This window comes from Calonectris borealis, chromosome 9, assembly GCF_964195595.1.
Source record: "Calonectris borealis chromosome 9, bCalBor7.hap1.2, whole genome shotgun sequence".
NCBI lineage: Eukaryota > Metazoa > Chordata > Aves > Procellariiformes > Procellariidae > Calonectris > Calonectris borealis.
The window spans coordinates 18,410,941-18,437,030 of record NC_134320.1 but is presented as its reverse complement, the minus strand read 5'-3'; the positions used below and the strand labels follow the sequence as shown (position 1 = coordinate 18,437,030).

Here is a 26,090-nt window from a genome sequence, read left to right as displayed (position 1 = left end):
ACTACGGAAAGAAAGTTTCACTTTAGAAATTAAAAATACAAATACGTAAAATACGATGCACTTCTGAAGAGCACAACTCAATTTGCTGTATTATCTTAATCAATAATATTTATTTGCTTTGTCAAAGGTGTTGTGGGATCAGCTGGTGTTGGTACACTTCAGAGACATTGTATGCTATATACGCTGATGTTCATGTGGAAGAAACAACTGCTTTCTGCATGTTATAAGAAGCTGTCTTTCACGTAAAAGTTGTGGACAAAGCTGCTCTTTTGTTGACATGCTGTGTTATGTGTATTATGAAGCCATTAGGTTACTCAGAACTTCTATTCTGTTCTCCATGCAGAAATTCCAAGCCTTGCACATTTTTTGGCTCTTCATAAACCATACAGTTAATGTCACGACAAGTTAAAATGCACAGAAAATTGTTAGACATTGTGAAATGAAGAGAAATATAGACTGTGACAGACTGAGCAGGCAATGTGAAAGGATATAAAGATATAGACACTTACATATCCGTCATCACAAGGGCTCATAGAGTAATATCCCTTTACGGGCAAACAGGCACACATTAAAATAAAGAAGATTAAAAAAATAAGTTAACAGAAATAAATCACGGAGAAATGCACAGTTCTAGAAAACCAACAAATCAAAATTAGCTAAAAATTGACAGACTATTAGCTTTGAAAAGTATAAGCACCTTCTCCCAATCTACATACCTGTATGTTTTAGGACTGAAATCAGTGTCTCTCTCTTGTGATATATTTACATTACAAGTTCTCCTTTCAACACCTGGCAAACATACCTAGTTTGCACATTATTCCATTATAATGTCAGTTAGAATAGCTACGTACCAAGCACTGACACATTTATGTGAATATATGACTTCTATTGTTCACTACACTGAAGCAGCTAAGAAAGAGATACCAATGAACGTGATACCAATCAGAAAACCTCAGCTTCTGAGAAAGCAGCTGCAAGTATTCTCCATACTTGCTTTGATTGGAGTTTCTCACCAGCACATAATGAAAGCTGAGAGAGACAATTGTAAGTGTTTCAGCAATGTTAGCAATTCCTCATCCCAAAAGGCCCCAAGGATAAATTAAGAAAAATTCTCTGGAAGGAAACCCAAGATTTAGTTACTAAAATAAAAAATGGTGATAATTCATGGTTTGAGTAGTTTAGTACAAAATATGCCATGTTTTCTTTAATTAGACTAAAATATTTAACTCAGAACAGCTTTGTATCTAGAAAGAGCAGTCTTAATTCAAAATAAAAGTACACAGTTCAACACAATGAAATAAGACCAACATTAATTATTCTGCTTCTAGTCTTTTTGTGCAATACTTACTTTAGAGGACATATTTGTGCAGATGAATAAGCGCACAAACACGGTATTTAGCAGGTTGCTCTTTAACAGGCATGTACAGCGTTATACAGAACGTATAAGAAACTTGCTACTCTTTACTGTGAGCAGAAAATAAAGTTCTTTCCATTCTTCAATGAATTTTAAAAATCTGACATTATTCTTTTTATTACCATCACACTCAGAATTCCCTGATGTGAATGAGTATTTTAACTTTCATGGTGCTATATACACAGAAAGACAGTTCCTGGTGAAGACATTTTAAAATTAAATTTAAGACAAAGGACAACATCGATAGAGACCAATAAGTGAGCAAAAGAAACCAGGAGATAACCTGTATCAAGAGGACATTTCAACACACACATGACCTGAGGCAGTGAAAATGTACGTAGGCATCAAGACAAAGATGACATAAAAAGGAAAGTTTTAACATTAAAGGAAACCACAAAATGTTGGACCAGATGACCTTTCCAGATCCCTTCCAACCTGGGCTATTCTATGATTTGAGAACAATAACAAGAAAAGTTTGTGGAAACCCCTACTGATGGCAACACCTTACCTGTAAAAATGAGGAATTTATGCAAACAAAAAAACCTGCCCAAGTTGCTGCAGGTAGTTGTATCACCTGTGGCAACTTGTGAAAAAGGCATCATATACCTTACCAGCAGAAAAAAAGAACTTCTCTTTGCTTACATAAAGCGGTAGCTTTGTTTCTTCTTTACCACATGTTAGTGGTAACATATAAGAATCATCCCATGGACAGGGATGGAGAAGACTGATATATTTCATCCTAAGAAAAGCTTGCTTAGGTAGATGCTGTTTGGTGTAATGTGCATATTATTTTCAAATGAAAGAGCGTACATCCACATAATGCATGGTGAATCCACTCCGAATGGTTCAGAGTAATTAAAAAAAAAAAAACAAAGAAAAAACTTCTGTTACCCTGTCTCCTAGGTTTCATGTGGTCTCCTGGTGCAGAAAATCCTTTCACAAGAAACAGAATACCTGCCACCAACTATTACAGCTTGATGGCATGTTCACATTTGCAGTAAAAGTGTTTGAGGAAAAAAGCACAGAGCACAAGAAAAAAAGGAGCCCATACTAGTCTTTACAGCTATCCCAGAAAATGAAAAAAATTCCTCCTTGTTTACAGTTCATAAATGACAGCTTAACTTTACAGAAGAGCTGGTGCTTTTGTCCGGTGACAGAACTAAAAAAAAAAAAAAAAAAAAATTTTTCCACAGCTGCCAAGAGAGACCTAAAACTTGCAAGGTACATTAATTCACCTAACTGTAGCTACAGGTAAATATAATCAGACTGAATAGCAGTAAAAACATAACGGGCATTTATTCTATTCCATGACACAGGAGCAATATATGCAAACAACTATACTTTCTAGTAACAGAAAGATTCTCCAGTGGTTAACACACATCTTGACTATTGACAGAAACTGTGCATTTGAAGAAGCAGTTCCTGTCTTCCCTTTAATCCAAAGTTTAGAGAATCTTATTACATTATCCCTAATCCAAGAAATTCCAGGAAGATGTACATCTTACACGAATCAGAAAATCTGTTTGTGGGTTCAAGACTTGAGCATATGCTGCTTTCGATGGGGAGTGAATGTGCAACGCTTCAATGGTAAAGCGCCAGAATCCTCTTGCCTTCATGATGTGTATTAAACAGAAAATGGCAGGCATCAAAAACCTACAACCCATGCTTCTTACCCACCAGACAAATTACTATTAGGAAGAAAAAAAAGTAAAAAAAAAAGTAAAACTTAAGTTATCTTAAGACTGTTAAAGATATAAGGGAGTATGACAGATCGCTGTATTTGAAACGATTTTTTTCAAATTTACCATTACCCACATAAGTTCCCTGTCCAAACGAACATTAGAAAGTCAGGAATCCGATTAAATCTTCAAATGAATGTTTCCTCAGCTTGTCAGACCTGGTGCTCTGACCTCCTATTCTTAGATCCAGACCTTTTGCTCTGACAATTCTCTCAGGTTTCTTATCTCCCAATTCAGGACCACACATGTCAAATGACATGATGGAAGATGGCGATAACATTCAATTGCAGCTAGGAAAAAAGCCTTATGGTAAAGCAGGGCTTTAGAGAAGCCTTGGAAACATCTCCCAACTGTAACACAGTAGTGTGGCCTCTCTCCCACTACATGCAGCAGATGCATCCTGTTAATGGATTGTAGATCAGGCTCACAAGCTGACCCAGGAGGTCACAGAGCTGGCAAGAGGCGTGAAGTTGCTCTGTGAAAGAATGAGATCCAAGCCAGCTTACAGGAGAGCACAAAGCAACAGCCAACACCAGAAGCCCTTGCTAAGTAAGATTTCGTGGGTATGATTACACTGGGAAAGTCTTTTCGTTAAGAGACGTCATTGCCTCAGGTCTTAAAGCCAGTTCGGTAAGAAAGACTCGTTCTGGGATTTGTCCTCCTGATACAAATTTCTTCCAGTATGAAAGGACAGGCCTTCAGCCACAGGGGGGGCAAACCAGGAAGCTGATGTTTGTACAATAACAGTACACATTAGTAAGTGATACATGCTACCTTTATTGTAATTTCAAAGCCTGAGACCTCAAGCCTTTATATTACACAATACTACTTTCCTGACATTAAAAATTGAGCACAGAGTACAATGCACTGGGACCAAAATCAAGTTTGCATACAAATAATGCTACCAAGGATATAACCCAACGCATACGCTTTAATTTTCTTGGGCAATGCTTCATTTTGGTTACAGCACTGGTACAGTCCTCCTTCCCAGTATAACTTAAAACTACCAGTGTACTGTAGCTGATTTAACAAAATACACTGTAAAGCTCAAGTACACATCTCAGAGAATGATGCAGCTTTAGCATTTTCTGCTCTCAGAACCTGCTCCCAAACTTGGATTGTCCCAAGTTGCGCTAGTATAGCTGACTGAACTGAAGCACCTCCTCTTTCCAAACTATGTAACGCACATGCACTCATCCCCTAAGTAAAAGTGGTAGAAATTTAAGGCTGCGTATCAGTACAACAAAAAAGTAATTTCCTTGCTAATGATTTTCTTTTCTGCTCATCTATTTAGAGATACTGATCCACCAAAACTAATTTATTTAAGGATCTGGTGCTGACATCGGTTATGTCAGTAAGATAGGGTCAAATCCTGAATACTCAAGGCAAAGTGGGGAAAAAAAAAAACAAACCACCATATTTAATGCCTGCCAAAATTCTTCAGACATTGACTTTTTTTTTTTTTTTAAAATGTCTCACTTATCTTGCCTACACAGTGACCTAATGGTAAGGACGAGCAAAGGAGCTGCCTCTCTGCTAGTCTCTTCCCTCTGCAATTATACAGCAGCAGGAATTTTGTGAAATGGAGTAGCTGGAAAGACCGCACTCTAGTGTCTCTAATTAGTTATGAGCAAAAAGTGAAGGGACCTTCCAACACAAATCCAGCACAGATGCTGCAAACTCATGCTGCTACTTAGTCTGGGTCACGATGCCTCCAGCTTTATTCCAAAACTTATGCGAAAACCTGAAACCACTTAAGGATAGAACAATAACATCTAAGTATAACAATGAGGCATTTGGAATCCTTGAAGAAAAAGCAATGGGATTCCTTAGTGGCCTAATGGCAAAAAGTCAGAATTAGGTTTTTAGTCCATCTCATCTGGCTTCCTGGATCAACAGAGTCAGGGAGTGGTTATTAGAGTATTTTGGGATGATGAGGAAGGAGTCTAATTTTTATTCTCAGAAGATGGGCTATATATATTTTTTCTTCTTACACTTACTTGTGTTTCTATATGTTTCCTATTCATGTATAAAACCAGAACTCTCTACATGGGAAATAAACAAGAAAATACGATCAATCAAGTGTGGACAAAAGGATAAGATGAGGAAACCTGGTTAAGACGTAGTGAAGGTCTACAAGAGAAGACTGTGATCAGCCCTCTAAAACTTGGCTAATGCTTCAGACAGCCTGAGTGTGTGGGTCTGCTTATAGAAAAAACATTAGATTTCAACCACAGTAACTACGATAACCTCACTGTCAAGGAATGACTTAAACCAGTCGAGTAACCCTCAATCTAAACAGTCTCAGTGCTATAGCTGTCCTGGTCCTTCACTAGAGAACTTTGCTGGCACAGCAACTACCTCAAATAGTGTGGGTAAAGGAGCCATAAAGTCACACAGAAATAGTTGTGCTGGTAAAGCCTAGTATGAAAATAAGATACAACTGTGCCAGTAGAACACAGCTTTACTCAGCTTAACCTGACTAATTTGGGACAAAAGGGAGGCAAAAATTTACTTCCAGTAGGGAAAAAATCCACCACCAACAAAATCCTCTCTCTCTGACCTATCCACATAGCTGGAGACTCTGCTAAAGTGGCCATAAGCGGCATAAGTATAGTGGCAAAGGCGCTTCTGGAGCAGAAATGCTTTTAGAGACCCTTTTAGAGAAGCAGGATTAAATAAACATGATGCATAAGATCAACAATCGTTTCACAGTTGAGCATCTTTTAGTAGAAGGAAACAGAGGAAGTATGGCTGCAAGAGATTTTGAGCGGTCACCTAATCTGTCCTGGAAGAGCAGCTAAGCATCAACCATTCCTGGTAAATGGTAACTGTTCATCTACCTTGTTCTTAAAAACCTCCTGTCACAGAGATTCTCGCTGAAATACTGTGCTCATACACTGCTTCTTAGCCACTTCTTCAATGATCACTTATTGTTCTTAAAACTCTTAGAAGTCTTTTTTTCATAGAGAATGAAACAGATGCCTATACCTAAAGGCTAAACTGTACAAGGACAGATGTTTATGCTAAAATAGCATAAAATAGAAAGATATATGCAGTCTAGCAATAATCCACCCAGCTTTTATCAGTGAAGACACAGCTTCAGCCACTTCTGCACCCTCTGCAGAGCAGATAAAGAAACAAATCAGCGTCTTGCATAAGGATGACACTCTTCCCTCTGCCCCCTTCCCAAAAGGGTTCAAGAGATCAGAAGATCAACTTACGATAGAAAGAAAAGAAATCATAAGAGTGAAACCCTGGGCAATCGGAGCATCTTGAAAGTACAGGAGAAAAAGAGAAGCATTGATACAAGCAGAGAGCAGGAACAGACAGAAGAGGGCATGTGGCTGTACAGAATGGATGATCTCCGTACAGGGAAGTGGAGCTCGGAGACACACACAACCCCAACATCAGATGGCAAAAATGTGGAAGACTACTGGGATACATAAAGCATTATCTTGGAAAGCCATTGGCAGGGAAAGAGGGAAGACCCCTGAAAACTGTTGGTTAGAAGAAAGATGGAGGGGAGACATTATGGGGTGGGAGATGGCATAACCATGCACCACAGACATGGTATAAATCTAGGAGAGAGGAATGACAGACAGCCCCTAATGTTGAGATAGCAGACAAACAGAGATCCTGGTTCCTTCCTGAAACCCTGGCATATGCAGCCTGCAAAAGCTGCTAAGAGTGCACCTCTTAAATACATGGCAAGTCAGAGAAAGGAGTTCTGACCATCAACAGGGAAGTGAAGGCATTTAAAACAGCTTGAAGACCAATGAGAAAGAATATTTATCTCTGAAAATATTAGCACATAGAAAAGAAAAGGGAGCATTTTTATTATCTCCTCATCTTTCTGCAACAGATTTTCAAGAGGAACAAAATGTACCCATAGCGTCATTGTTATTAAAAACCTTGGCTAGAATAAGGAACAAGAATCTTATTTTCTTCTGCTTTTCCTTTGACACTTCACAAAGGTCTCCTACTACGAAGTGAAGTATACATGAATGTCTGCCACGGCAAAAACAATAAGCACAGTTCATGACTTCGGCTTGTCTTTGTAAAGCAGTGGCACACAATATTGTAATATTAAAATGTTTTAATGCAGTTTTAATGTTAACGCTTATTTGAAAAATTTGAACAAGCTACATATTAAAAAAGGTTGTACTGCTGAACAGCTCTTACACTATCATTAAGTCATTTAAAATTTCACACCTCCAGGCACAGTTTCACAGACACTGGAAACTATCCTAAGCTGGTTCTGCTGCTGGGGGTGGGGGGGAAGCTCCCTCTCCATTTAGGCAGAGGAGATTGAGCAGAACATTAATGGGCACAAGCAGCTAGGTATACTGCAGCCATCTGAAAAGGAACAAGAAGCTGGTGGATCGGGAAGAAAAATTCCGAGGAATCCTGCTTATCAATAAGATCAAAGATCCTTAGATATGGGGTTAAAGCCCATCATGTAAATCAACAAGGTGGCTTAGGTGTATCATCTAACTGCCCATCTATCAACTAGCTCTTACAATAAAGAGAAGTCCTTCCTTCCTCCTCTTTTCCCCACTTGTTCTCATGAACTTGTCTGATTCTTCTCCTTTAGCTGGCTAAGCCAATTCATTCTAGGGTTGTAGGAGCATCACTGACAGCAGAAAGGAACAGAGCATGTGTCCAGAGCTGAGCAAAACCACCCCACCTTTTTAGCTAAATTAAATTGGTTAAGATGTGCCATCAAACCACACTCAGGACGTTAGTTTTAGGGTTTGTTTTGTGGTTTTGTTGTGGGGTTTTTTTTTTTTAAACATTCAGTTATGATTTTAACAGATACACATCTTACTGTTATCATAACAACAGATTTAATCATACTTATGCAGCTATGACTGCGTAACCGTGTCATTCACCAGCATTTGAGATCAACAAAACCTTATGTATTGTCATATACTTATAGAAGCTTGGACACATTATGTTTTGTCTTTACTATCTCATATTCGTTGTTCAATATACAGCTTAAGTGGTATTGTCTTTTGAGATAGTTACTGTAAAAAACCCAAACATTAATACTTACAGTTCCAGGCCTTGTGAAGTCAATACTATGTGCTACACTTTGTCTCATCTGATTGCTAAACAAGCGAACACAAACACTTTGAAGATACTCTGGTGTGATCTAAAAATTAGGAAACATAAAGAGAGAACAGGATTATATAAAACTTACACTTTCTACCAGACAAGTGTTTCTATACTAAAGGTTTTTCTTTTTAAGAGGGCAAGAAATCACACATCTGAGACTCATCGATGCAAGCACAAGGTATATACTGCAACTACAGTTCTGTTCAGAAATTAAGAAAATGGTAAACTCTCTTGATCTGGGAATAGTTATGCTATTCACAAAACTAATGCTAAACACTTTCAGAGAGTCTAGAAGAAAAACAGAATTTGTCACACCTGCGTTTGCATACAGGTTTTCCTCAATCAAAAGGTAAGTTGTCTAACAGTAAGTATGAAGCAGTTTTGTGCTTTAGACTTAGACAATGATATTCTGATGTGTTTCCTAGCTAAAGAGCAGAACTTACACAACTGTTTTGTACAGCAGAGAGAATAAATATGAATTACACAGTACAGCACTTTGTGTTTCAATGCAAAACATTTCAGCGGGTTTAGGTTTTTTGTTTTGGGAAATCTACTCCACAATAGAACTGCTTAATTTCAGAACAGTTATTAGCTTCCCCACAACAGAGGTGAGAGGACTGAGATTATAGAAATGCAAACGGGGACACTTCTGATATTCTCAGACCTATAGTGAGACAACAAAACCCTTCAAATTCAGAATGGTGTAACTTCAACATGATTTTATTCAGTACCCAACTCCACTTTGGATTCAGAAATGACAGAAACCAAGATTCATAACGAAAGAGCACCCTCAGCTGGACACACTTGGGAAGGATCAAATGACCGCCCAGCACAAGGCTTACAAAGGAAATTAAACAAGCATCCACAACAAAAGATAACCAGTGCCTGGTTCCTCCACCACAGAAGGTAAGACGATATCACCTTGGAGAACACTGAAGTGTGAAATGGGAGGCAGCAAATGAATGACTATGCGTTTCTTATTGTTATCGAAGCTCATGTGAGCAGATACCTTTCCTAATCTGCTGTAAAGCAAAATCCCCACCTACAGGCAAATTTTTCCCTGCAGTAATGCTGTGAGCAGACAGTGATCCCTGATGAAGAGTAAAAAACTACAAGATGTTCATGCTTATGACAGGAGGAAGGTACATACTGACTTTTCAGCAGGTCACACAGGAACTCCGAAGTCCTTCTCCCTACTAACAATTCACAGCTCCTTTAAAAGCATCTAGAGGCCACTAACATCTACCATAAGAATAATCTTCAGGTTATACAGAAGATATAGTACAGAGGCGTGCTTGCAGAGAAGATGGCACAAAAGATGAAGCATAAAATCATCTTTGTATAAAAAATACCCGTAAGAAAGTTGTACCTTCTCCAGTCACATATGTGTGGCCTGTTTCACACAGTGAGTAACTCATTCACACCTACCCCAGTTCCCTTTACCAATTAAACTAACAAGTTCAGCTTAGCAGAGAGCAAAGCTTTTCCTCACCAAAATTTTGGATGAGAAGATTGTTTCCACCACTATGTAACTTAAAACAGACCTGGCAGCAGTTTTAAATATACAACAACCTCTGATGGGCTGGATTGCAGTCAGTAATCACAGAAATGCCCTCTAATCAATGCTGATGCCAAAGCTCAAAAGGGGACTCTCACAAGAGATCTGAGATGTCTTGTGAGATGGTGATAGTTTCTTCAAGATTTCTGAGCCAGCACAATTCAACCCATCTTCTGCACTACCTTTATCCTAGTACACAGGGGCAATGGAAGAATCTCCCATCCAAAGTGCTGTGTTTCATCAGTAAATAGACACAGTACTTACAGAAATGCTCATAACTACGAAGATTAATTCACATTTTAGTGGCACTCTCTCTCCATTTGCTAGGGGATGGGGGAAGCAAGTACACAGCTGAATCATCTCTTACCATCTTGCCATTGACTGTGGCCTCCAAGGAATCCACCAGCTCTGCAGTGACTCCAATGAGATTATGGTAGTCCGCCTGCATTTTGTTAAATCGTTTCAGGTAGGTCATGGTCCTGTGCTCAGATTCCACTAACTGTTGATGAAGATGTTGCAACATTTCTGTCAAGAGAGTAATAAAAAAGAAATAACACCACCTTTTCAACTGAAAGGACAAAAGAACCCACAAGCATTTTTACTGCTCTGAAGGGACAACTTCAACTGCTGCTCTGGAATTACTTTTATCCAAGGGGTGGAATTTCACTGCAAGGATAATTCCACACTACTAGTGTGATTTCATTTCATCGCAACAGCTACAAGTATTTATCTTGCCTTAATTGCCCAAAGAAACAATTGCTTCACAGTTACAGCAGCAATACAACTATTAGACAGTAAACATCACTGAATACATTTATGAAGAGGATACTGTTTTAAAGGTTAATACAAGAAGTTCCATGCTATCAGAGGCAAAACGAGGCTGTGGGCACGAAATTAGAAGAATATATGACAAAATGCAGCTCAGACTTGGGTTTAGGTCCAAGTTCAGTTAACTTGCTACCTGCAGATAAGATTCATGCGCTATCTTCTACATTCACTAAAGGAGCAGCGGGTAAAAAACATCACACTGAGCAACTGGAAAGGTCAAGCAGCCACTTCAAAGATAAAACAACAAAACAGAAGAATAACAGTACCCAGAGATTTATGCCAGTGTTTATTAGATTACACTGTGAGGCTGGGTGCTTTCTCCAGTTAATTTATAGAAATAGACCACTGATATTTAGGTTATGGAGTGCTTTGCTTATTTTAAAGTAAATACTACGCCTTCTATCTTTTAAGGAAAATGGTACAACTCACAGAAAAAAAAAAAACCAAACAACATTCAAGTTATCCAGTTCCTTATCTGCTATTAAAATATTCACTGAATTCTTCGAAGTTGCAGGGAATTCTGTACTTCATTCTCTACTTCTACACAAAATTTTTCAGGTGATTCCATCATTTACTGGTTGATGGTAAGCTATATTAGTTACTTTTAGTACCTTCAGTTTCTAAAAATAACTCCAATTTTTCTTTTATTTCTGTCTAAATTAAGAAAAACAAAAAAGTTACATTCCTGATACATTTTGTTCCTTCAGCTTCAATTACTTTAGAGACAAAAGAAGCAAACTAAGCACCAAAATCTGTATCCTCCATCCCAACCTCAGACCAAGCCAAATTAGCGTTCTACATGGAAGTCAGGCATGGAATCTGGAGCTGTGTACCACAGTGTACATCTTCATGACTGGACAAAACTATGAAGGGAGGCACAATAATTCTGTTGTTACTGCTGTTTATGTATTTTGCTAGAACATTATGTTTTAAATTAGTTTGCTAAGAAGCCAGTATTGCTCTATTGTTGTGAAAATGGCATCGTGCCCATCTGCAAACAGACTGAATATTTACCATAGGACTTTCTGTGAAACAATGGGCAGAAATCAGCTTGACTACAGGGTTTCATGCAGAAGTAGGATTCGTTTTCACAGATTTTAAAAAATTTTGGGTTAGAGTAGAGCATTCCAAACAGCCCAATATGACACAATTTAGGTCCGAACAGACCCAGAGGGAAAAAAACCAAAGTAAGTAGCTAAGATGCAAAATTGGAAACGAGAAAAACTAGTTGCTATTCCTGGCTTTGAACAGATTTTGCCCACGATCTTTGAGGAAACCATTATCCTTTTTCATGATTCACTGTCTCTTTCCATAAAGATGTAGATCATATATTCCTGTAACATAGAAGCATTGGGAAACATAACTGATACAAGTAGAAATCTTTGGGATCTTCATTTGGAGAATCCAAAGCAGTACAAAGTTTCACAGCACAGTTACGCTCTCTGTTTAAAAAACACTCAGCATACAATATCTTGCAGCTATGATAAACAAGCTCTGGAGAATTTAGGTGTAGTTATTTAAAAACTGTCCCTTGCCATTTGCTTCCCTGCTCTCTGAACTCAGGCACGAACCTCTGCTGTCCCAAGGCAGCTGGCATAGGGGTGGTAATCTTAAGCAGAGGGAAAAATGGGGCGTGGAAGTGCTGTATTAGCACCATGGCTTATCTGGTAGAGCCTTCACAAGTTGTCTTCAACAATGGCAATCTAGTTGTATCACAGGTAGTGCACAAATATCTGCCAAACAACTTCCGACAAACTGCTTCAAAAAGCAATAAACACATGCACATAAGAGACGCAAAACTGCCAGAAAAATACTACTCAAATAGAACTGTTCATAAAGCTTTCATTACAAATGAAAAAGATCAAAGTCATTAGACAGCTCTACGAATTAAGATGTTGGAAATTGCTTTAAAAACTTGTCACATCCTACGAATTTTTAGGGTTTCTGAAATAGGCTGCTTTCATCTCATTTATATGAAAAGCAGTAGATGGCAGAACAGCTTATTTTACTTTCAGAAAATTTAGCAAAATTATCTTTTTAATAGGATCTTTTAGAGAAAATGTGCATTAATAGACTTTAGCTATAAACTTCACCTAGAAATTGACAGTCTTAAAGCATGGAATACAGAGAAGGTACATTTTCTTAATTCTAGACCATATTTTTTTCAAAATTTATGAGTTAAGGAAAAAAAAAGACAGTTATTTTACTCTCACAGCCTCCTCCCCTCTAAGAATGACTGCTTTCTGAGAATCATTCATGAATCACAGTATTCTGCACCTGCAGGATTTGTGACTGACACCTGATATCAAACTGCTAATGACACCTGATATCAAACTGCTAATCAAGCCATCCTTATGATATTTTTCTTATACTTTCTAGGAGGGAGCCAAAACTGGTGTGAAATAACAACAGAAGCTGAGACAAGCCACAAATCCAGCAAAATGCACTTGGGGAAAAAAAAACCACTAGAACAGCTCCCAGTAACGTTAAGTAATCTTCCTGAGAGTGCCAAACTTTTTTCAAGCTGTTTCTTTAAGCTGTTAAATCCATCTCAACTGCAATCAATATTCATCAACTTAAAAATCAGAAGAGTTAAGATAGCTTTCAAAGACAACCCAAAGCATTCTTCCTTGGTAATAATCATTCAACTTTGATTTTATTTTTATTCCGCAGCCATCACTGCTAAACTGCTACCACAGCTTTAATATGAGACAGCTCCAAAACAAGAATATTTTTCTAAACTAATAAAGATTCTGAGGACAGAATTGCACAAAACTAGCCCTTTTTCAGCACTTTATTCTTTTGCCTAAATGAGCAAATTGGAATACATTTTTATTTAACTGTGATACAACACATTTGATTCAGAAATTTCCAGTGGATGTATCTAGAGCATGACTTTCACTCAGAGGAAAGTTGGAAGCACCAAGTCATGAAACATAAACCTACTCATAATTTGCTTGCTTTTCATAGCCCAGTGGGGAAAATTTCCACTGATGAAAATTTGTCTTCCAACTACAGTCAGCAGGAAAAACTACAGAACCGAAACTCAATGCAGCTCATGAATGCTAGTCCCGGCAACTAAGAATCAGGATGATCCAATTTACCCCTTGCCTGTTAAATCCAGGGATTATCAATTATAAACACTGATCTTTACTGAGAAAAGAGTCAAAGAATCACAAAGTCTTGACATATCTGGCACTTTTTATATCACTATCTTCACACACGTAAGTAAATTTACTAAAAAAGGAAAAATATTTCATTAAAGTTTCTCTTACCAACAGGGCAGTAAGCTTTCATCATTGACATGTAGCTGACCCAAGTCAAGTAAAGACAGATGTTGGAAGAGCTGGTCCTGCGCTGCCCTATTCCCCCCTTGCATTCCTCCCATATCCCCATAACCAATAACAGCATTCGTGCAGACAGATCAGGGAGCTACCAGTCCAGGTAAAAATTAATATTTAGTTGTTCGTTTAAAATGTTAAATCATTGCCATCTGAGTCAGGAGAGGGGAGAAGGAAAGTGCCTTTCAGAGGCAGTTCACATTTAAGTCACCTTGCAGCAGCAATCAAACTGCACCCATAATAGGAAGCAGAGAGCAACATAACACATTTGGCTTCTCTCTTTCCCTGTCCCAGACACAACTTCCAACACTGACAAATGCTTTCTACATATGATAAGCTTATAGAGAGGGTGGGGGGAAAGCTCTGGACCTAATACCTACCAGAATCTTATTCACCTGTGGAGGAAAAGATGGGAAAATAAAGGACAGAGGACTAACCTCCTGGTTTAGGAAGATACAGCGTATACAGCAAAGGTTGTGACTCTGTCATGAAGATGCTGGCATTAGGCATCACCTGAACTACTGCATGTTTCTACCAGTATTCTTGCCTGCTCTCTCATCTATGTAATTGTCAAGCCTTTTTAATGTTTTGACTCCAGTTCCTACGAGCAGCCAAGGAGTTACACGTATGCACATAATTCCACAATAAGGTTTTCTCTCTAAGTGAGAGATTGGTCACTATCCTTTACACAACTTACCTACACCTCAAACATGCTTCCGGAACTTGTGCTTGCTCTCTCTGTCTCTCTAATCTCAGCCCACCCTCACATACTTTGCTAGAAGCACTGACTGGCCAGCTTGAATTTCTGCATACAATGCAGCAGAGCTCTCAGCAGAGGAGTTGCAGGTCCCAAGAGCTGCTGTCAGACACCAGGGCTCCTTAGGTGACACCGAAACCTTGCTCTTAGGAGAGACGGTAGTTGCCTTGTCTCCTTCTTGCTTACCTCATTTCCATAAAAATTACTATCTGTATTCTAAACTGACATCTTTCCACATTAATAGTCATTCAGACTATAGCAAATCTTGACAGACAGTGTAGGTCACACTTCACCTTCCCTTGTGCAGCAGCCTGACACACTTCCTCCACTCTCCCCTTTCCCAAAATTGTGGAAGAGTGACTGTAAACTCATCCACAGATTTGTAATGAGGCAGTGAAGGGAACAGTAGCTGAACACACTTTCAAATACTTCATTCCCTCCATTCCTGTTAGGACAGAGGACACACAGAAGGTCTGAAGCTCTGTGCCAGATGCCAACCATTCTGCAATTCCTCTCTTTCCAGCCAAACTGAAAACATATAGGAGAGCTGTAAGTTAAGCACAACTGCCACACAGATGGCTTTCAAAGTCATACAGTTATTAAAATTTTTTAGCAAATGGGTAAAAAGCCAGACTGTAGCAGGTTAATCGGGAAAGGTAAACACACTAAACTCTCCAGGACACCCTCAAAAGCGTATGTACCACCCCACCCAAACTTGAAGTGCTTCAGTATGTCAGACTAATGACTGGCAACTATTTACAAAAGGCTGTTTTCGGGATTCTTTGCCATACTGGTCTTCATTCATGTGTTGCCTATTAATTTTCTTTGCGTTGCTCCTTCACTGATAAAGTAAACATTCTCCAGCAGCGAGAATGTACTGTGGATCCCATGTGATGTGAACAGCATACTGCAAAAATAATTCTCAGATCCAAAACTTTCATATGAGACAGGCCTCAAGTAACCTTTATGAAAAATCCAAACCAACTCAACCTCCAAGGCACGTAACAGGTCTACAAATTAAGGCTGACCTGCATGGATTCAGTACCATTACAGTCCCTGTACTTGTACAAAGCACAGAACCTGTCCAAATAAAAAACAATTAGGCCCAAAATAATTCAGGCCCAATCATGTAGTTATTTCTTTTTAATGAGTGTGGAATTATTGCCTTCAGGAAAGTCCATCACAAGGAAAAAGAGTATCTTCTGGAAAATAAAAATCCACAAAGATCTGTCTATTATTCAATGAAAGTCTAATGCAACACAAAGCACAAAATAACAAAGAAAATACCTGGAACTCACAGTGGGAGATGAGCCTAACTTTCTCCTTAATTCAATCTACAAATAGTAAATCCTCAGTGTAAAATTACAGATTAAAATAACTCAAGAGGAAAAGTCATTTTAGGAACTCAGCTGGGCTCATATAAATCCCTACCAATAAAGTGAACACAGAAAGTCAAGTGAAAAAATGAATGCAAGGGAGTTGGGAACCTAAGTTCTATTTATTGAACTGGTTTTTAAAAGGCACATATTAGAAGTACCATCAGCACCTAACGGGATTCAGTGCTGAAGTTACTATTTTTTAAGGGACTCCAAATCACTTACACACTTCAGTGTATATGAACAGCTTACCTAAAAATGCAACACATCAGAGAGTCATACTTAAATTAACACATTCTTATTCAGGAGATACCAATATGTACTATTTTAGGAGTTTAAACAGGATGAGTGAATAGGAACAAAAATCAATTTTGTCTAAGATCATCAGATAGTCATCAGAATAACTAAATGAGATTTGAAATCTGGACGATGCAGACAGAAATAAGCAGGTATGGGAAAGGAATCTGAGGAAACTTACTTTCATCATAACTGAAAATGGAGAGCTGGTATGCACTTTGTACAGAGTTCTCCAGTTGTTTTTACCATATTTCAGGACAGAATAGACTTAAAATACAAATACTACTACTAGGCCCCCTCCCATTTCTAGTACATGCCTATGCTCAACCCCACTGACCTCAAGCAGCCTAGCAATAACTATCACCAAGACAGGGGTCTGGATTTCAAAGGACTTTTTGCCATGCATCACTAGTTTCCCCGTCATTGCAGGTGTACTTTCCGCTACTATTATAGCCCCTAATAATCTTACAGAACATCCTTACCACATCTCAGTGTTTACCTTTGTTGCACTGTCCATTCTCCTTCTGTTGTACAAGTAGGAGCAGTTTAGGAAAACGTGCGTCCTTTCAGTACGTGTTTGTTCCAGAGACACAGAATGAGAAATTCAACCAACTGGCAAACCCAGCCAAGCCAAATATTCCTACTGTCCCAGGCAACAGCCAATGCCTGATGCTTCACAGGAGGGCAAGAATAAATGAATCAATAATAAATACATAAAAATCTCTTAAGTGCACAATGTACAGTGTTGCACAGAGACTTGAGACTTTTTGTTGACCTTTAAAGATACTAGATCCAGCCCTGAAGTATAAGATATGGTAACTCCAGCCTAAATGTATTAACACCAAAATAAAAAGTCAAACTGCTGATTTTACATAAAATATATGAAAATGTTTCAGGGCAAGTGATGTTTTATACCCAGGAAATATTCAGGGATCAATTAGGATCCAGTTCGTTACTCTATAAACAATAAGCAGAGAGAAAATTTTCTTCAACTGTTCTATGCCAGACTCCCACACAAACATCAATAACATGGGAGTAAAAGCAGTGTTTTGATCACTGCTCCCCATCCTGGCAAATGGGCAGGAATGGAACAGAAGGCATGTAATTTCCAGCTCATCATTCAATAACTATGGCAAGATGCTGCTTTAGAATAAAGTAAGATATAGCAGGAAAAGGACTTTCAGCTCCTTCTGTTTAAAAAAAAAAAAAAGCCAGAAACAAAGACTCCAGTTCAGTTCTCTCTACCTTGCCCTTAACTGTCCTGACCAAAAATGGAGAAGATAATTTTTCATATAGCTAGTTAGTTTGCAAATTAGGCCTGACAACACAGCTTAAACAATACTGTTAGAAAAACAATACAGTCTGAAGCACAAGCCATTTAGTAAAACAATAATTTCTGGAGCCCTTAAAAGCTCTGGAAAACTTTCAGCTAGTCCCTGAAATGGCTAATTGAAAAGACAAACAGCTTTACAAATGCTAAGAAAGAAGTCGGGTCAGGTCGGTGCCTTGGGGTATCCTGTACTTTATACACCGAAGCAAAGAATGGTCATATGATAAATATGCAAGTTCATATGCATCTATACATTGTCTTTACATTACTTTTTCAAAAGATTTTTTTGAATGTGGACTATAAACAATGTTTCCTATCATAAAAACACTGAACTGCAATGTTACTGCAATTTTGCAATAAATCTTAGCAGCACACTCTTCCAATAAGTTATACTGCCTCTTTATAGTAATTCTAATTATCTTCAACATGCTTTCTCAAAAGGATACAAATAAAGTGAGAAGCCGGGGAGTCTGTCTGGCCTTGAGAGTCAGAGACAGGAACTTTTCCAATCTTGTCCTTAAATCCAATGTCCAAGAATCCTTGAAAAGAAAAACAAATTATGACAGTTGTTCACCAAATATGTACACTCTGCTGAAAGTACTGTTTGGATCACAGCAACCTTCCACTAGTAAATAAGGCAGCCAGCATTGTATTGAAAAGATTTTCCCTTCACTGATACTGAAGTGAATGTGTTTGCTACCCATAAAAGTGTACAGAAGTTAGATGAGAGTCAGTATTATTCCTAGACAAGAGTTCTAAAAACACGATGTAGCTTTATTTCAAGTGTAAAACTATCATATAGTGTTAGTGCCTTGTATGCACATGCAACAACTGCCCCTAAATTTGAATTACCTTTAAAATATAGGCAACTTGAGAAAAAGATAAAAAGATGAATATGAATTTTAAATTTATTAAATAAAGTACGAAATGAATAATTTTCCATTGCTCAGTTTTCAAAAAGCAATCACTGTAGTCATCTTTCACTCCTAACAAGATCTGGGAATTGTAAATTTTGTCAATAACTATTGCAAGAGTCATGACATGACAACAGTGATCAGGGTACAACATTTCTAAAATAAGGACTTGGAGAAAAACAACTCATGTACAAAAAATAGACCAACATATCAGCCACTAACTGGAATGCTGTCTTCTGCCTGACATAGTGTCTCAAAAGCACAAGAAAATAATAGTTAAGGAAAAAAGCTAAACTACACCTAAGAATTCACTGAATATTCATTTCTTCTATTTCAAAACTGCAGTTAAGCTAGTTTCTGCTTGACAAAAAGCTAGTCAACAGATGAAAAAGCAGTATCTTCCAACAAGTAGCAGGAGCTTCCTAAATTTACTGCTGTATATGTGTATGTTGCAAGCTGTTGTCACAGCTCAGATTTGCCCTTATTTCACCATGCTGAAGAGCGTACAGTATTAACTTGCTGCATTTATCAATTCAGTATCCGAACAGTGGTGCACCACAGTACGCTGTATGTTACTAAAGGAATTGTGTCTCCTACAGAGAGGAGTGTACATTATTTTTCAAGATATATTACACAAACAGACAGGAACTCCAGCTATATAAAGCATCAGACGCCTGAGAAAAAAAAATATGCTGTAAGAACACTACTTAGTAGACTAGTGACTCACTGCTGTTCTTTCTCAAACGTAAAACAATCTGTGTTTCAACGCTAACATAGAATGAGCTGTACAATTCCCACAAGAAAATATGCGTGACCGTGGGCTAAGAGCTTGGACGCTGGGTTACTATGAATAAATCTGAGGATCTCATCTTAGATACAGCATTCAAAAAAAAAAAAAAAAAGCTGCTAAGTATAATTAAAAAAGAGTAGTCATATCCCATCTCTGGGGTCAACCAGTACATCTCATTATTTATAGCTAGTCCCAAAGGAAAATGGCAGTATATGCCTTTTTTTGGTGTTAAACTGGAGTTCCTCATCAGCTGATACATCCAAAGTCAGCCCTAGGGCAAGTATCACTTAAGCTTTGGTATCAAAAAAGGTGTATCAGCAATGCAGGCTGAAGATATCTCCTCCCACCACAATAATTGCCCACAGCTCCTTAGATAAGCCAGCACAATTGTCCATGTAGTAGGAGGGTGAAGCATTTCAAGCATATAACCCTGCAAAATATTATACATATTTTACAAATTTGTGTATGCATGCATGGGGGGTGTATGTGGGGGGGTGTGTGTACATGGGAGCTGTATACACACACATTCACAGGCAGTAAAGCAGATCAGTTCCTTGATCCAGTCCAAGTGCAATCACATAACCAGCCACTTCCAGCATAACCAAGAACTTAAGGCGCAGTTTTGCACCGGAGGAACAAGCCATCAGCAGGTGGAACGGTGGCTGTACCCTCCCCATAGGAATTGCCTCCAATACTTTGGAACATCAAACCATAGCTCTGGACCTCATCTCCTAACTATCTACCTGCATGGTACCCAGAAAGCAGTCAATCTAAGGGTGTTCTGTTACCCCTTCATCGGTAGAATAACTGTAGATCATCATCACATTGCAAGTGCACCTGCAAATGAGATCTATTTTGAAGTTCAAGCACACTAACTTTTACACTCTCTTCTCTCCTTGCACGTGCAAGCCTAAGAACTGAACTCTGAAACAGCCATTCAAAGGCAAAGGCTAAAACATATATAACAAAAAAATTAACCAGGAAAAATGCCTGTGGCAAGAGTCACCAAACCACTAAGCACAGCTATGCCCTTCCAGCAGTTTTTTTTGGGAGTGGGGAAGAATCTCAGAACACAGTGACTCATTTTCTGCTACAGGATTACTTATAAACTTGACTTCCTCTTTTCCACATTAAATGAAACTGCTTCAGTCTCCTTATGCCTAGCTATCATGTTTTAAATCCAGCTATATATATACAGATAGTGGGGTTGGGCAACAACTCAAAGCAAATAAGTGCATTTAAACTACTATATACCGATTCCCAGAAGCATGCGTGTTTCAGGGTTGTGTGGAAAGGAAGAGGAGGTAGCAATTCTTATTTATGGACACAAAGCTGGCACACCAGTTAGGACTTAAGCTAATATAAAATATATTTAAGATGGTACTCTGTTATTGATAGCACTCTCACAACCATTCCTCCATCAAATATATGGGTTTTTATGATTGTACAGTTTCTGTTAAAGGAAACAATAAAAGCAATTACCAAACTAAACATCATTCAATATCTATCACCCCATGGGAAAAATCATCATAAATACCATCTCTGCAAAACAGATACTTACCTGGAAAAGTTCTTTAAATGAAGGATGTACCATGGGGTTTGGAACAAAAGGCAAAGCATAGAAGGGAAGAAACTCTGTAGTCTGGCTCAGTGCAGCTCCTTTTGTTTCCAGGTATGCCTTAAAATGAGAAATCCTTTCCTCAAGTTCAGCTTTGCCCTAGGAAATAAAGCAGCATATTTATTTAGAAAACTACCACTCTGAATGTACTGTAAAGCTGGCAAATATAAGCAGAGACCTAAATACATTAATACCAAGTTTGAAATCCCAGAATATTTGTTATCTAAAAAGCAACATTTATTTAACTAAAGAGCGTTATATCTTGTTTTCACCACTCAAAAAAGAAAATTTAAACCAATGTTGTTATTTGTGTCATCCAGGTACAACAAAAGAAGAGAGGGACAACTGCTTTTTGAATGTAGATTATTCCTGCCCACTTCAGGCTAGATTTCTAAAGCAGAGTGCCATTTCCGCACTCAGGGCAGAGAGGAAACACCTATGTTAGACATGCTTTATTTCAATGATAAGTGCAGAACTGTAAAATCCACTCACACAGCACTGGGAAGGGGAGCTGGCACACGGAACAGCCCAAAAGCTCCTTAGAAGCTGGAAAACACACTGAAGGCATCCAAATACTCCTGTAGCAGCTGACAGGTGTAAAGCAGGAGCTATAAGCTCTGGCTGATCCAGCTGACTCCAGGCTACTTAAATGTCTCTTCATCATAAAAGTCCCATGTAACAGAGATTTTATTTTATGACAGCTTGGAATTATAGTTTTCAATATGATATATTGAGCTGGTCAAGATTCAGCTTCCCCATTTTATCAGAAATGTTTATATTTCAACACATAACTTCAGTCCAAACTGGAAGCAAAATAAGTGTTTTAAGAATCTCCTATGGACTACAATTAGAAGTGTGAAAGTATCAGCATGCTGGTATTTTCCAAGTTAAAATACTTCAGAAGCTCCAAGATAAGGACACCTCCAAATTCCATCTTGCACTTCACAATACAAGGGGTCTGGTTCAACTAAAACGCAGACTGTGGCCCAAAAACTGGATACATATTCTGGGAATTCTTCTTACTAAACATGTCATCCTCATCAAATAAATGAAATAAATGACAAATAAATGAAGTAAAACAAACAAAAGCAATTTGAAGTTTGAACTAAACTTACAGGCTTTCCCACAGAGTGTTTTAAGAGGTAGGTGGCAAAGTGGATGTGAAGATAGAACTCCAGCTTCTGAGCAACCGGTTCATTGTCCCGGACTGAAGAGGAAATATGCTCCTCCCAGAGTTGGAAGAAAATTTTCTGCTCACCATTTTCAAACGCTGTAAGCAGATCTTTCTGCAAAGGGAAAAGCATTCAGTGAAAAACCAAACACAGAAGAGCGACATTTTTTCAACAGTAGGTTAGTGAATGAAGAATTCGAGTGCCATCTGAACACATTGAATTAAAAGTTTTATCCAAAATCTCTCACCATTCAATGACCACCTAAATATTCTTTCTCCACCTGTCTTTCATATTTTTGAGAGCCTGAACCAACACCAATACAAGAAGTAAATACCAAATTTTCAAGCATGTCGATCTGGGAACCCACCTTTACCATAAGGGAAAAATACATGCTTACTGTGTGTGAAAATCATTCTTATCGAAGTATGGCGAGCTAAAAACCTAAAGTAGTGTGAACCAAAACTACTGTCTCAGGTTCAAAAGGACTGGAGTTCTGCAAAAAAACCCCAAACCTAAAGGCTCCTGCACTGAAAGAAGACGGCTAGCAGACTTCTTCAAATAATCAAGAATCTGTTCAGACAGTTCAAATAATCTCACTGCTGTAATAATTCACCCAGTGGTTAATGGCCTTTAACTGTTTTTAGTATTACTCGAAGTAAGTGTAAATGATGCATTACCTGAACAGGCAAAGCTTTTGAATCTCTTGAGGAAACACCTGCTGGTTTAGGTAGTGGCTTCCCTTTTATTTTACATTCCTTTGCGAATACTTTCACTGTTTCTTCGAATTCAGCAAAATCCAAATACTACAAGACAAAAACATACGGGAACAATTTTTTTTTTAGATTATTAATGCTTCAATGAGTGACTCATAAATTGCCAAAGTCCTTTAAAGTTTCTCTGTAGCAGGGTCCATAAATGCCACAGACTGCACAGCAACAAACCAAGAACTGGAACCTCATATGGTAGGAAAATACTGTCTCTCAACTAAATTTCCTCCTGCATCCTAGAGAATAGTACTGACAACCGAGCACATCCTCTCTGAAAGAATGATGGCCCTCAATTTAGCCAGTAATTTCATTCAACCAAGGAAGAAAAAGAACTAAAATTGGTTGAAGAAACAAGTAAATAACTTCCTTGCAAATAACGTTGTCAGAGGGCAGAATTCTTAAGTGTGACTATCACCTCTCAGCAGCAGTCAGACAGCTTGAATTCTAAGCCAGGTCACTCATCTGAAGCTGTGCAAGCCAAATTAATGAACAACTAATCAAGCACTACTCTTCTGAGAAAGAGATAAACAGTCCTGCCTCTTCCTCCCACAATGTACACTCACCATATTGCACACAACTTTCCCCTCTGTCGTGAATGAGTGATTTAGAGGCCCAGGGAAAAAAGCACAGGGGTATGAATGCACCACCACACCCTCCTCCCCCCATCTCAGGAGTCTTATTTATTGGCTGCTGAGGCAAGACATCACATTTCATTCTGCAAACTTGATCTGGATGCCCAGCATTGCCACAGAAAACAGGAATTGTTTACTTTCTTCACTGTTAACATAAACAGTAGTAGAGTAGTGATTAAGTATTTAAACCTCTTTTTAGATTTATTTTCTGAGATCCACGAAAAGATTTAAGTTGTGTATGATTTTGCCATTTGGTAGACTCTTTAGGCAGGAAGTAACTGTCCAGGCTTTCAACAGACAGCCTGGTGAGAGCTGGGCACAGTGACAGCTGACGGCCGCTCCTGACCGCCCCTCCGCAGCACCGGCAGTTGTGGAACCCAGCAGCAGGTTGGGTCACACAAGCACACAAGGCAGGGGGGTTAGGTTGTTGGTTTGGTGTTCACTTAGGGCCCTAAACTAGGCTACCAACACAATGTCGACCAAAGGAATGAGGCAGTAACAAACAGCAGAGTTTGTGTTCTTGTTCCAAATCATAAATATTCCATTTTAGCCAATTTAGGCTACGGCTGAAGCACAGACTACCAGAGACGCACCCACCCTTGAAAGTTTGTCTCTCACTGTCTTTTTCACAGGACCGTTTCACACTTTAGAATACCTTCTGATTACCTCTTACAGGTAATATGGGTAGAGGAGTGCCTAGCTGGGAAATCCTGCTTAGACATTAAACCATGGAGATCAGTGGTCTCAGGACTTAAGCGTGGGCTTTGTCAGCTCTAGGGTTTTTACATGCCTCTGTGATTTTATAAACATATGGAACGAGGTGGCAGCTAAGCAATGTTTTAAAGATCTCACCATTATCGCAGGTTGGACCTGAGCCCCAAAGCAGTCTGTGGATCTAAATCAACTTAACTGTTCCTTTAAAGAAAGCCTCATTTGCAATGAACAATAGATAATTCTAGATTGATTTGATGTTTGACTGCTGGCATTTAATGGACATTAGCCCTTTGAATCTACAGAGCATGACAGGAGTCAACATAATTTCACAGTGTAGCAAATATTTGGCCAGTTAAATAACTCCAGAATTTAGACAACAGTTTCAATACCTGGCTCTGAATACAAGCATTATGAAATTTTGCCTTGCTCATTTCAACCAAAAAAACAAAAAAGAAAAAAAGAGAGAAAACCAACCTCTCTCACCAGTCCGAGCAACTCCGCTTCATAAGCTAGAACGTCACCCATCGCTAAGCGTTACTGCTACGTCTCATCATTGATAAGCCTAGAAAATTGTAAAGAAGGGGGGTGTTAGCAGACAGCACAGCGGTTCTCACAGCCCCACCGCAGCCCAGCCACGCACAGCCCATTAGCCATCTCATCTCCAAACAAACCGCATGAGGAAGATATCCCGCCCCGCGTAAGGCACTTCCAAAGAAGTTCCGAAGTCGGTCCTCGCCGACCCGAACCGCTGTTCTCGCCAGGCCGCGGGGCGGTCACACCGGCTCCTCACACAGCAGCCTGCGGGTGCGGCCCGCCGCCCCCCGACCCAGGCCGGGGAGCTGCGGCCGCCCCCTCAGGGCCGAGAGCATGCGGCCCTACCAGCTCCCGAGCCAAGCGGAGGGGAGGTGAGGAGAGGGAAGGCAGCAAACCCCGAGCGCCACCGGCACCCCCCCCGGCGCGGCCTACCTGCCCCGCGCCGCCGCCTCCTCCTGTCGCCTTGGCAACCGCGGCCTCACTCCCCGCCACGCCGCGCCCCCTCCCGCCGCACATGATCCCGCTCAGCCAATCACAGACCGGGAAGGGCGCGTCACGTGACGAGCGAGGGTGTTCCTCGCCGTGCAGGCGGGCAGCGCCCCCTGGAGCGCAGGGGGGGAGCCGCAGTTTCCCGCTCGTTGAGGTGAAGAATCGCTTTTTGCCGGTTCCCGCTCTCTGACGTAACGTGAAGGGAGTTTGGGATCAAGTTCATTTTTTAAAATGATCTACTGCATTACCGTACGTTTTTGTAGCCCCCTTTTGTCCTGGGCAGGCCAGAAGCGTTCTAAAAACTGTACACACCGCCTTCTCCTGTGCTTGTCAGTGGGCCTGTAGCTTTCAGACGCACAATTATATGATAATTCTTAATTGCAGCTTAACGCTGATCCTGCAATATCTGCCCCTGCCACACCTGCGTCCGCGTGCTCTGCGGGGATGGAAGCGCTGGGAGTAATTCCCGCTGGTTAAAACAGCCTGTGGCCAAGGCCGCCTGCTCCATTCACCTCCCAGCTTGGAAGGTTCATCTGAGAAAGATGTCGGGCAAAAACAGGCAGGGCCTTGCCGAGTCTGAGCACCGCGCGACGAGCCTGAATCGCAGCCCCACCGCAGCCAGGGTGAGGCACCCCGAGATCGGCCCCATGGGTCGTGCAGGCCTGGCTTCGGCAGGCGTGTTTCCGACAGGTCGCTCCT

General features: G+C 39.7%; 1 protein-coding gene across 2 annotated transcripts in view; it reads right to left on the bottom strand.

Annotated features, from left to right (window-relative positions):
* ARMC9 (armadillo repeat containing 9) overlaps nucleotides 1–25,432 on the bottom strand; it is a 72,346-nt gene extending 46,914 nt beyond the window's left edge. Inside the window, exons 1-10 of one of the 2 annotated variants that reach the window (XM_075157155.1) lie at nucleotides 25,335–25,432; nucleotides 24,843–24,930; nucleotides 22,933–23,058; nucleotides 22,199–22,369; nucleotides 21,027–21,182; nucleotides 18,208–18,300; nucleotides 16,931–16,955; nucleotides 10,200–10,357; nucleotides 8,213–8,311; nucleotides 510–545 (exon numbers count right to left, since the gene is read on the bottom strand). In XM_075157155.1, coding sequence (XP_075013256.1) covers nucleotides 510–545; nucleotides 8,213–8,311; nucleotides 10,200–10,357; nucleotides 16,931–16,955; nucleotides 18,208–18,300; nucleotides 21,027–21,182; nucleotides 22,199–22,369; nucleotides 22,933–23,058; nucleotides 24,843–24,893 — 915 coding nt within the window. In that variant the 5' untranslated portion in view covers nucleotides 24,894–24,930; nucleotides 25,335–25,432. The remainder of the gene's footprint in view (nucleotides 1–509; nucleotides 546–8,212; nucleotides 8,312–10,199; nucleotides 10,358–16,930; nucleotides 16,956–18,207; nucleotides 18,301–21,026; nucleotides 21,183–22,198; nucleotides 22,370–22,932; nucleotides 23,059–24,842; nucleotides 24,931–25,334) is intronic. The other variant, XM_075157156.1, reaches the window with a different exon arrangement.
* Nucleotides 25,433–26,090: the final 658 nt, after the last annotated feature.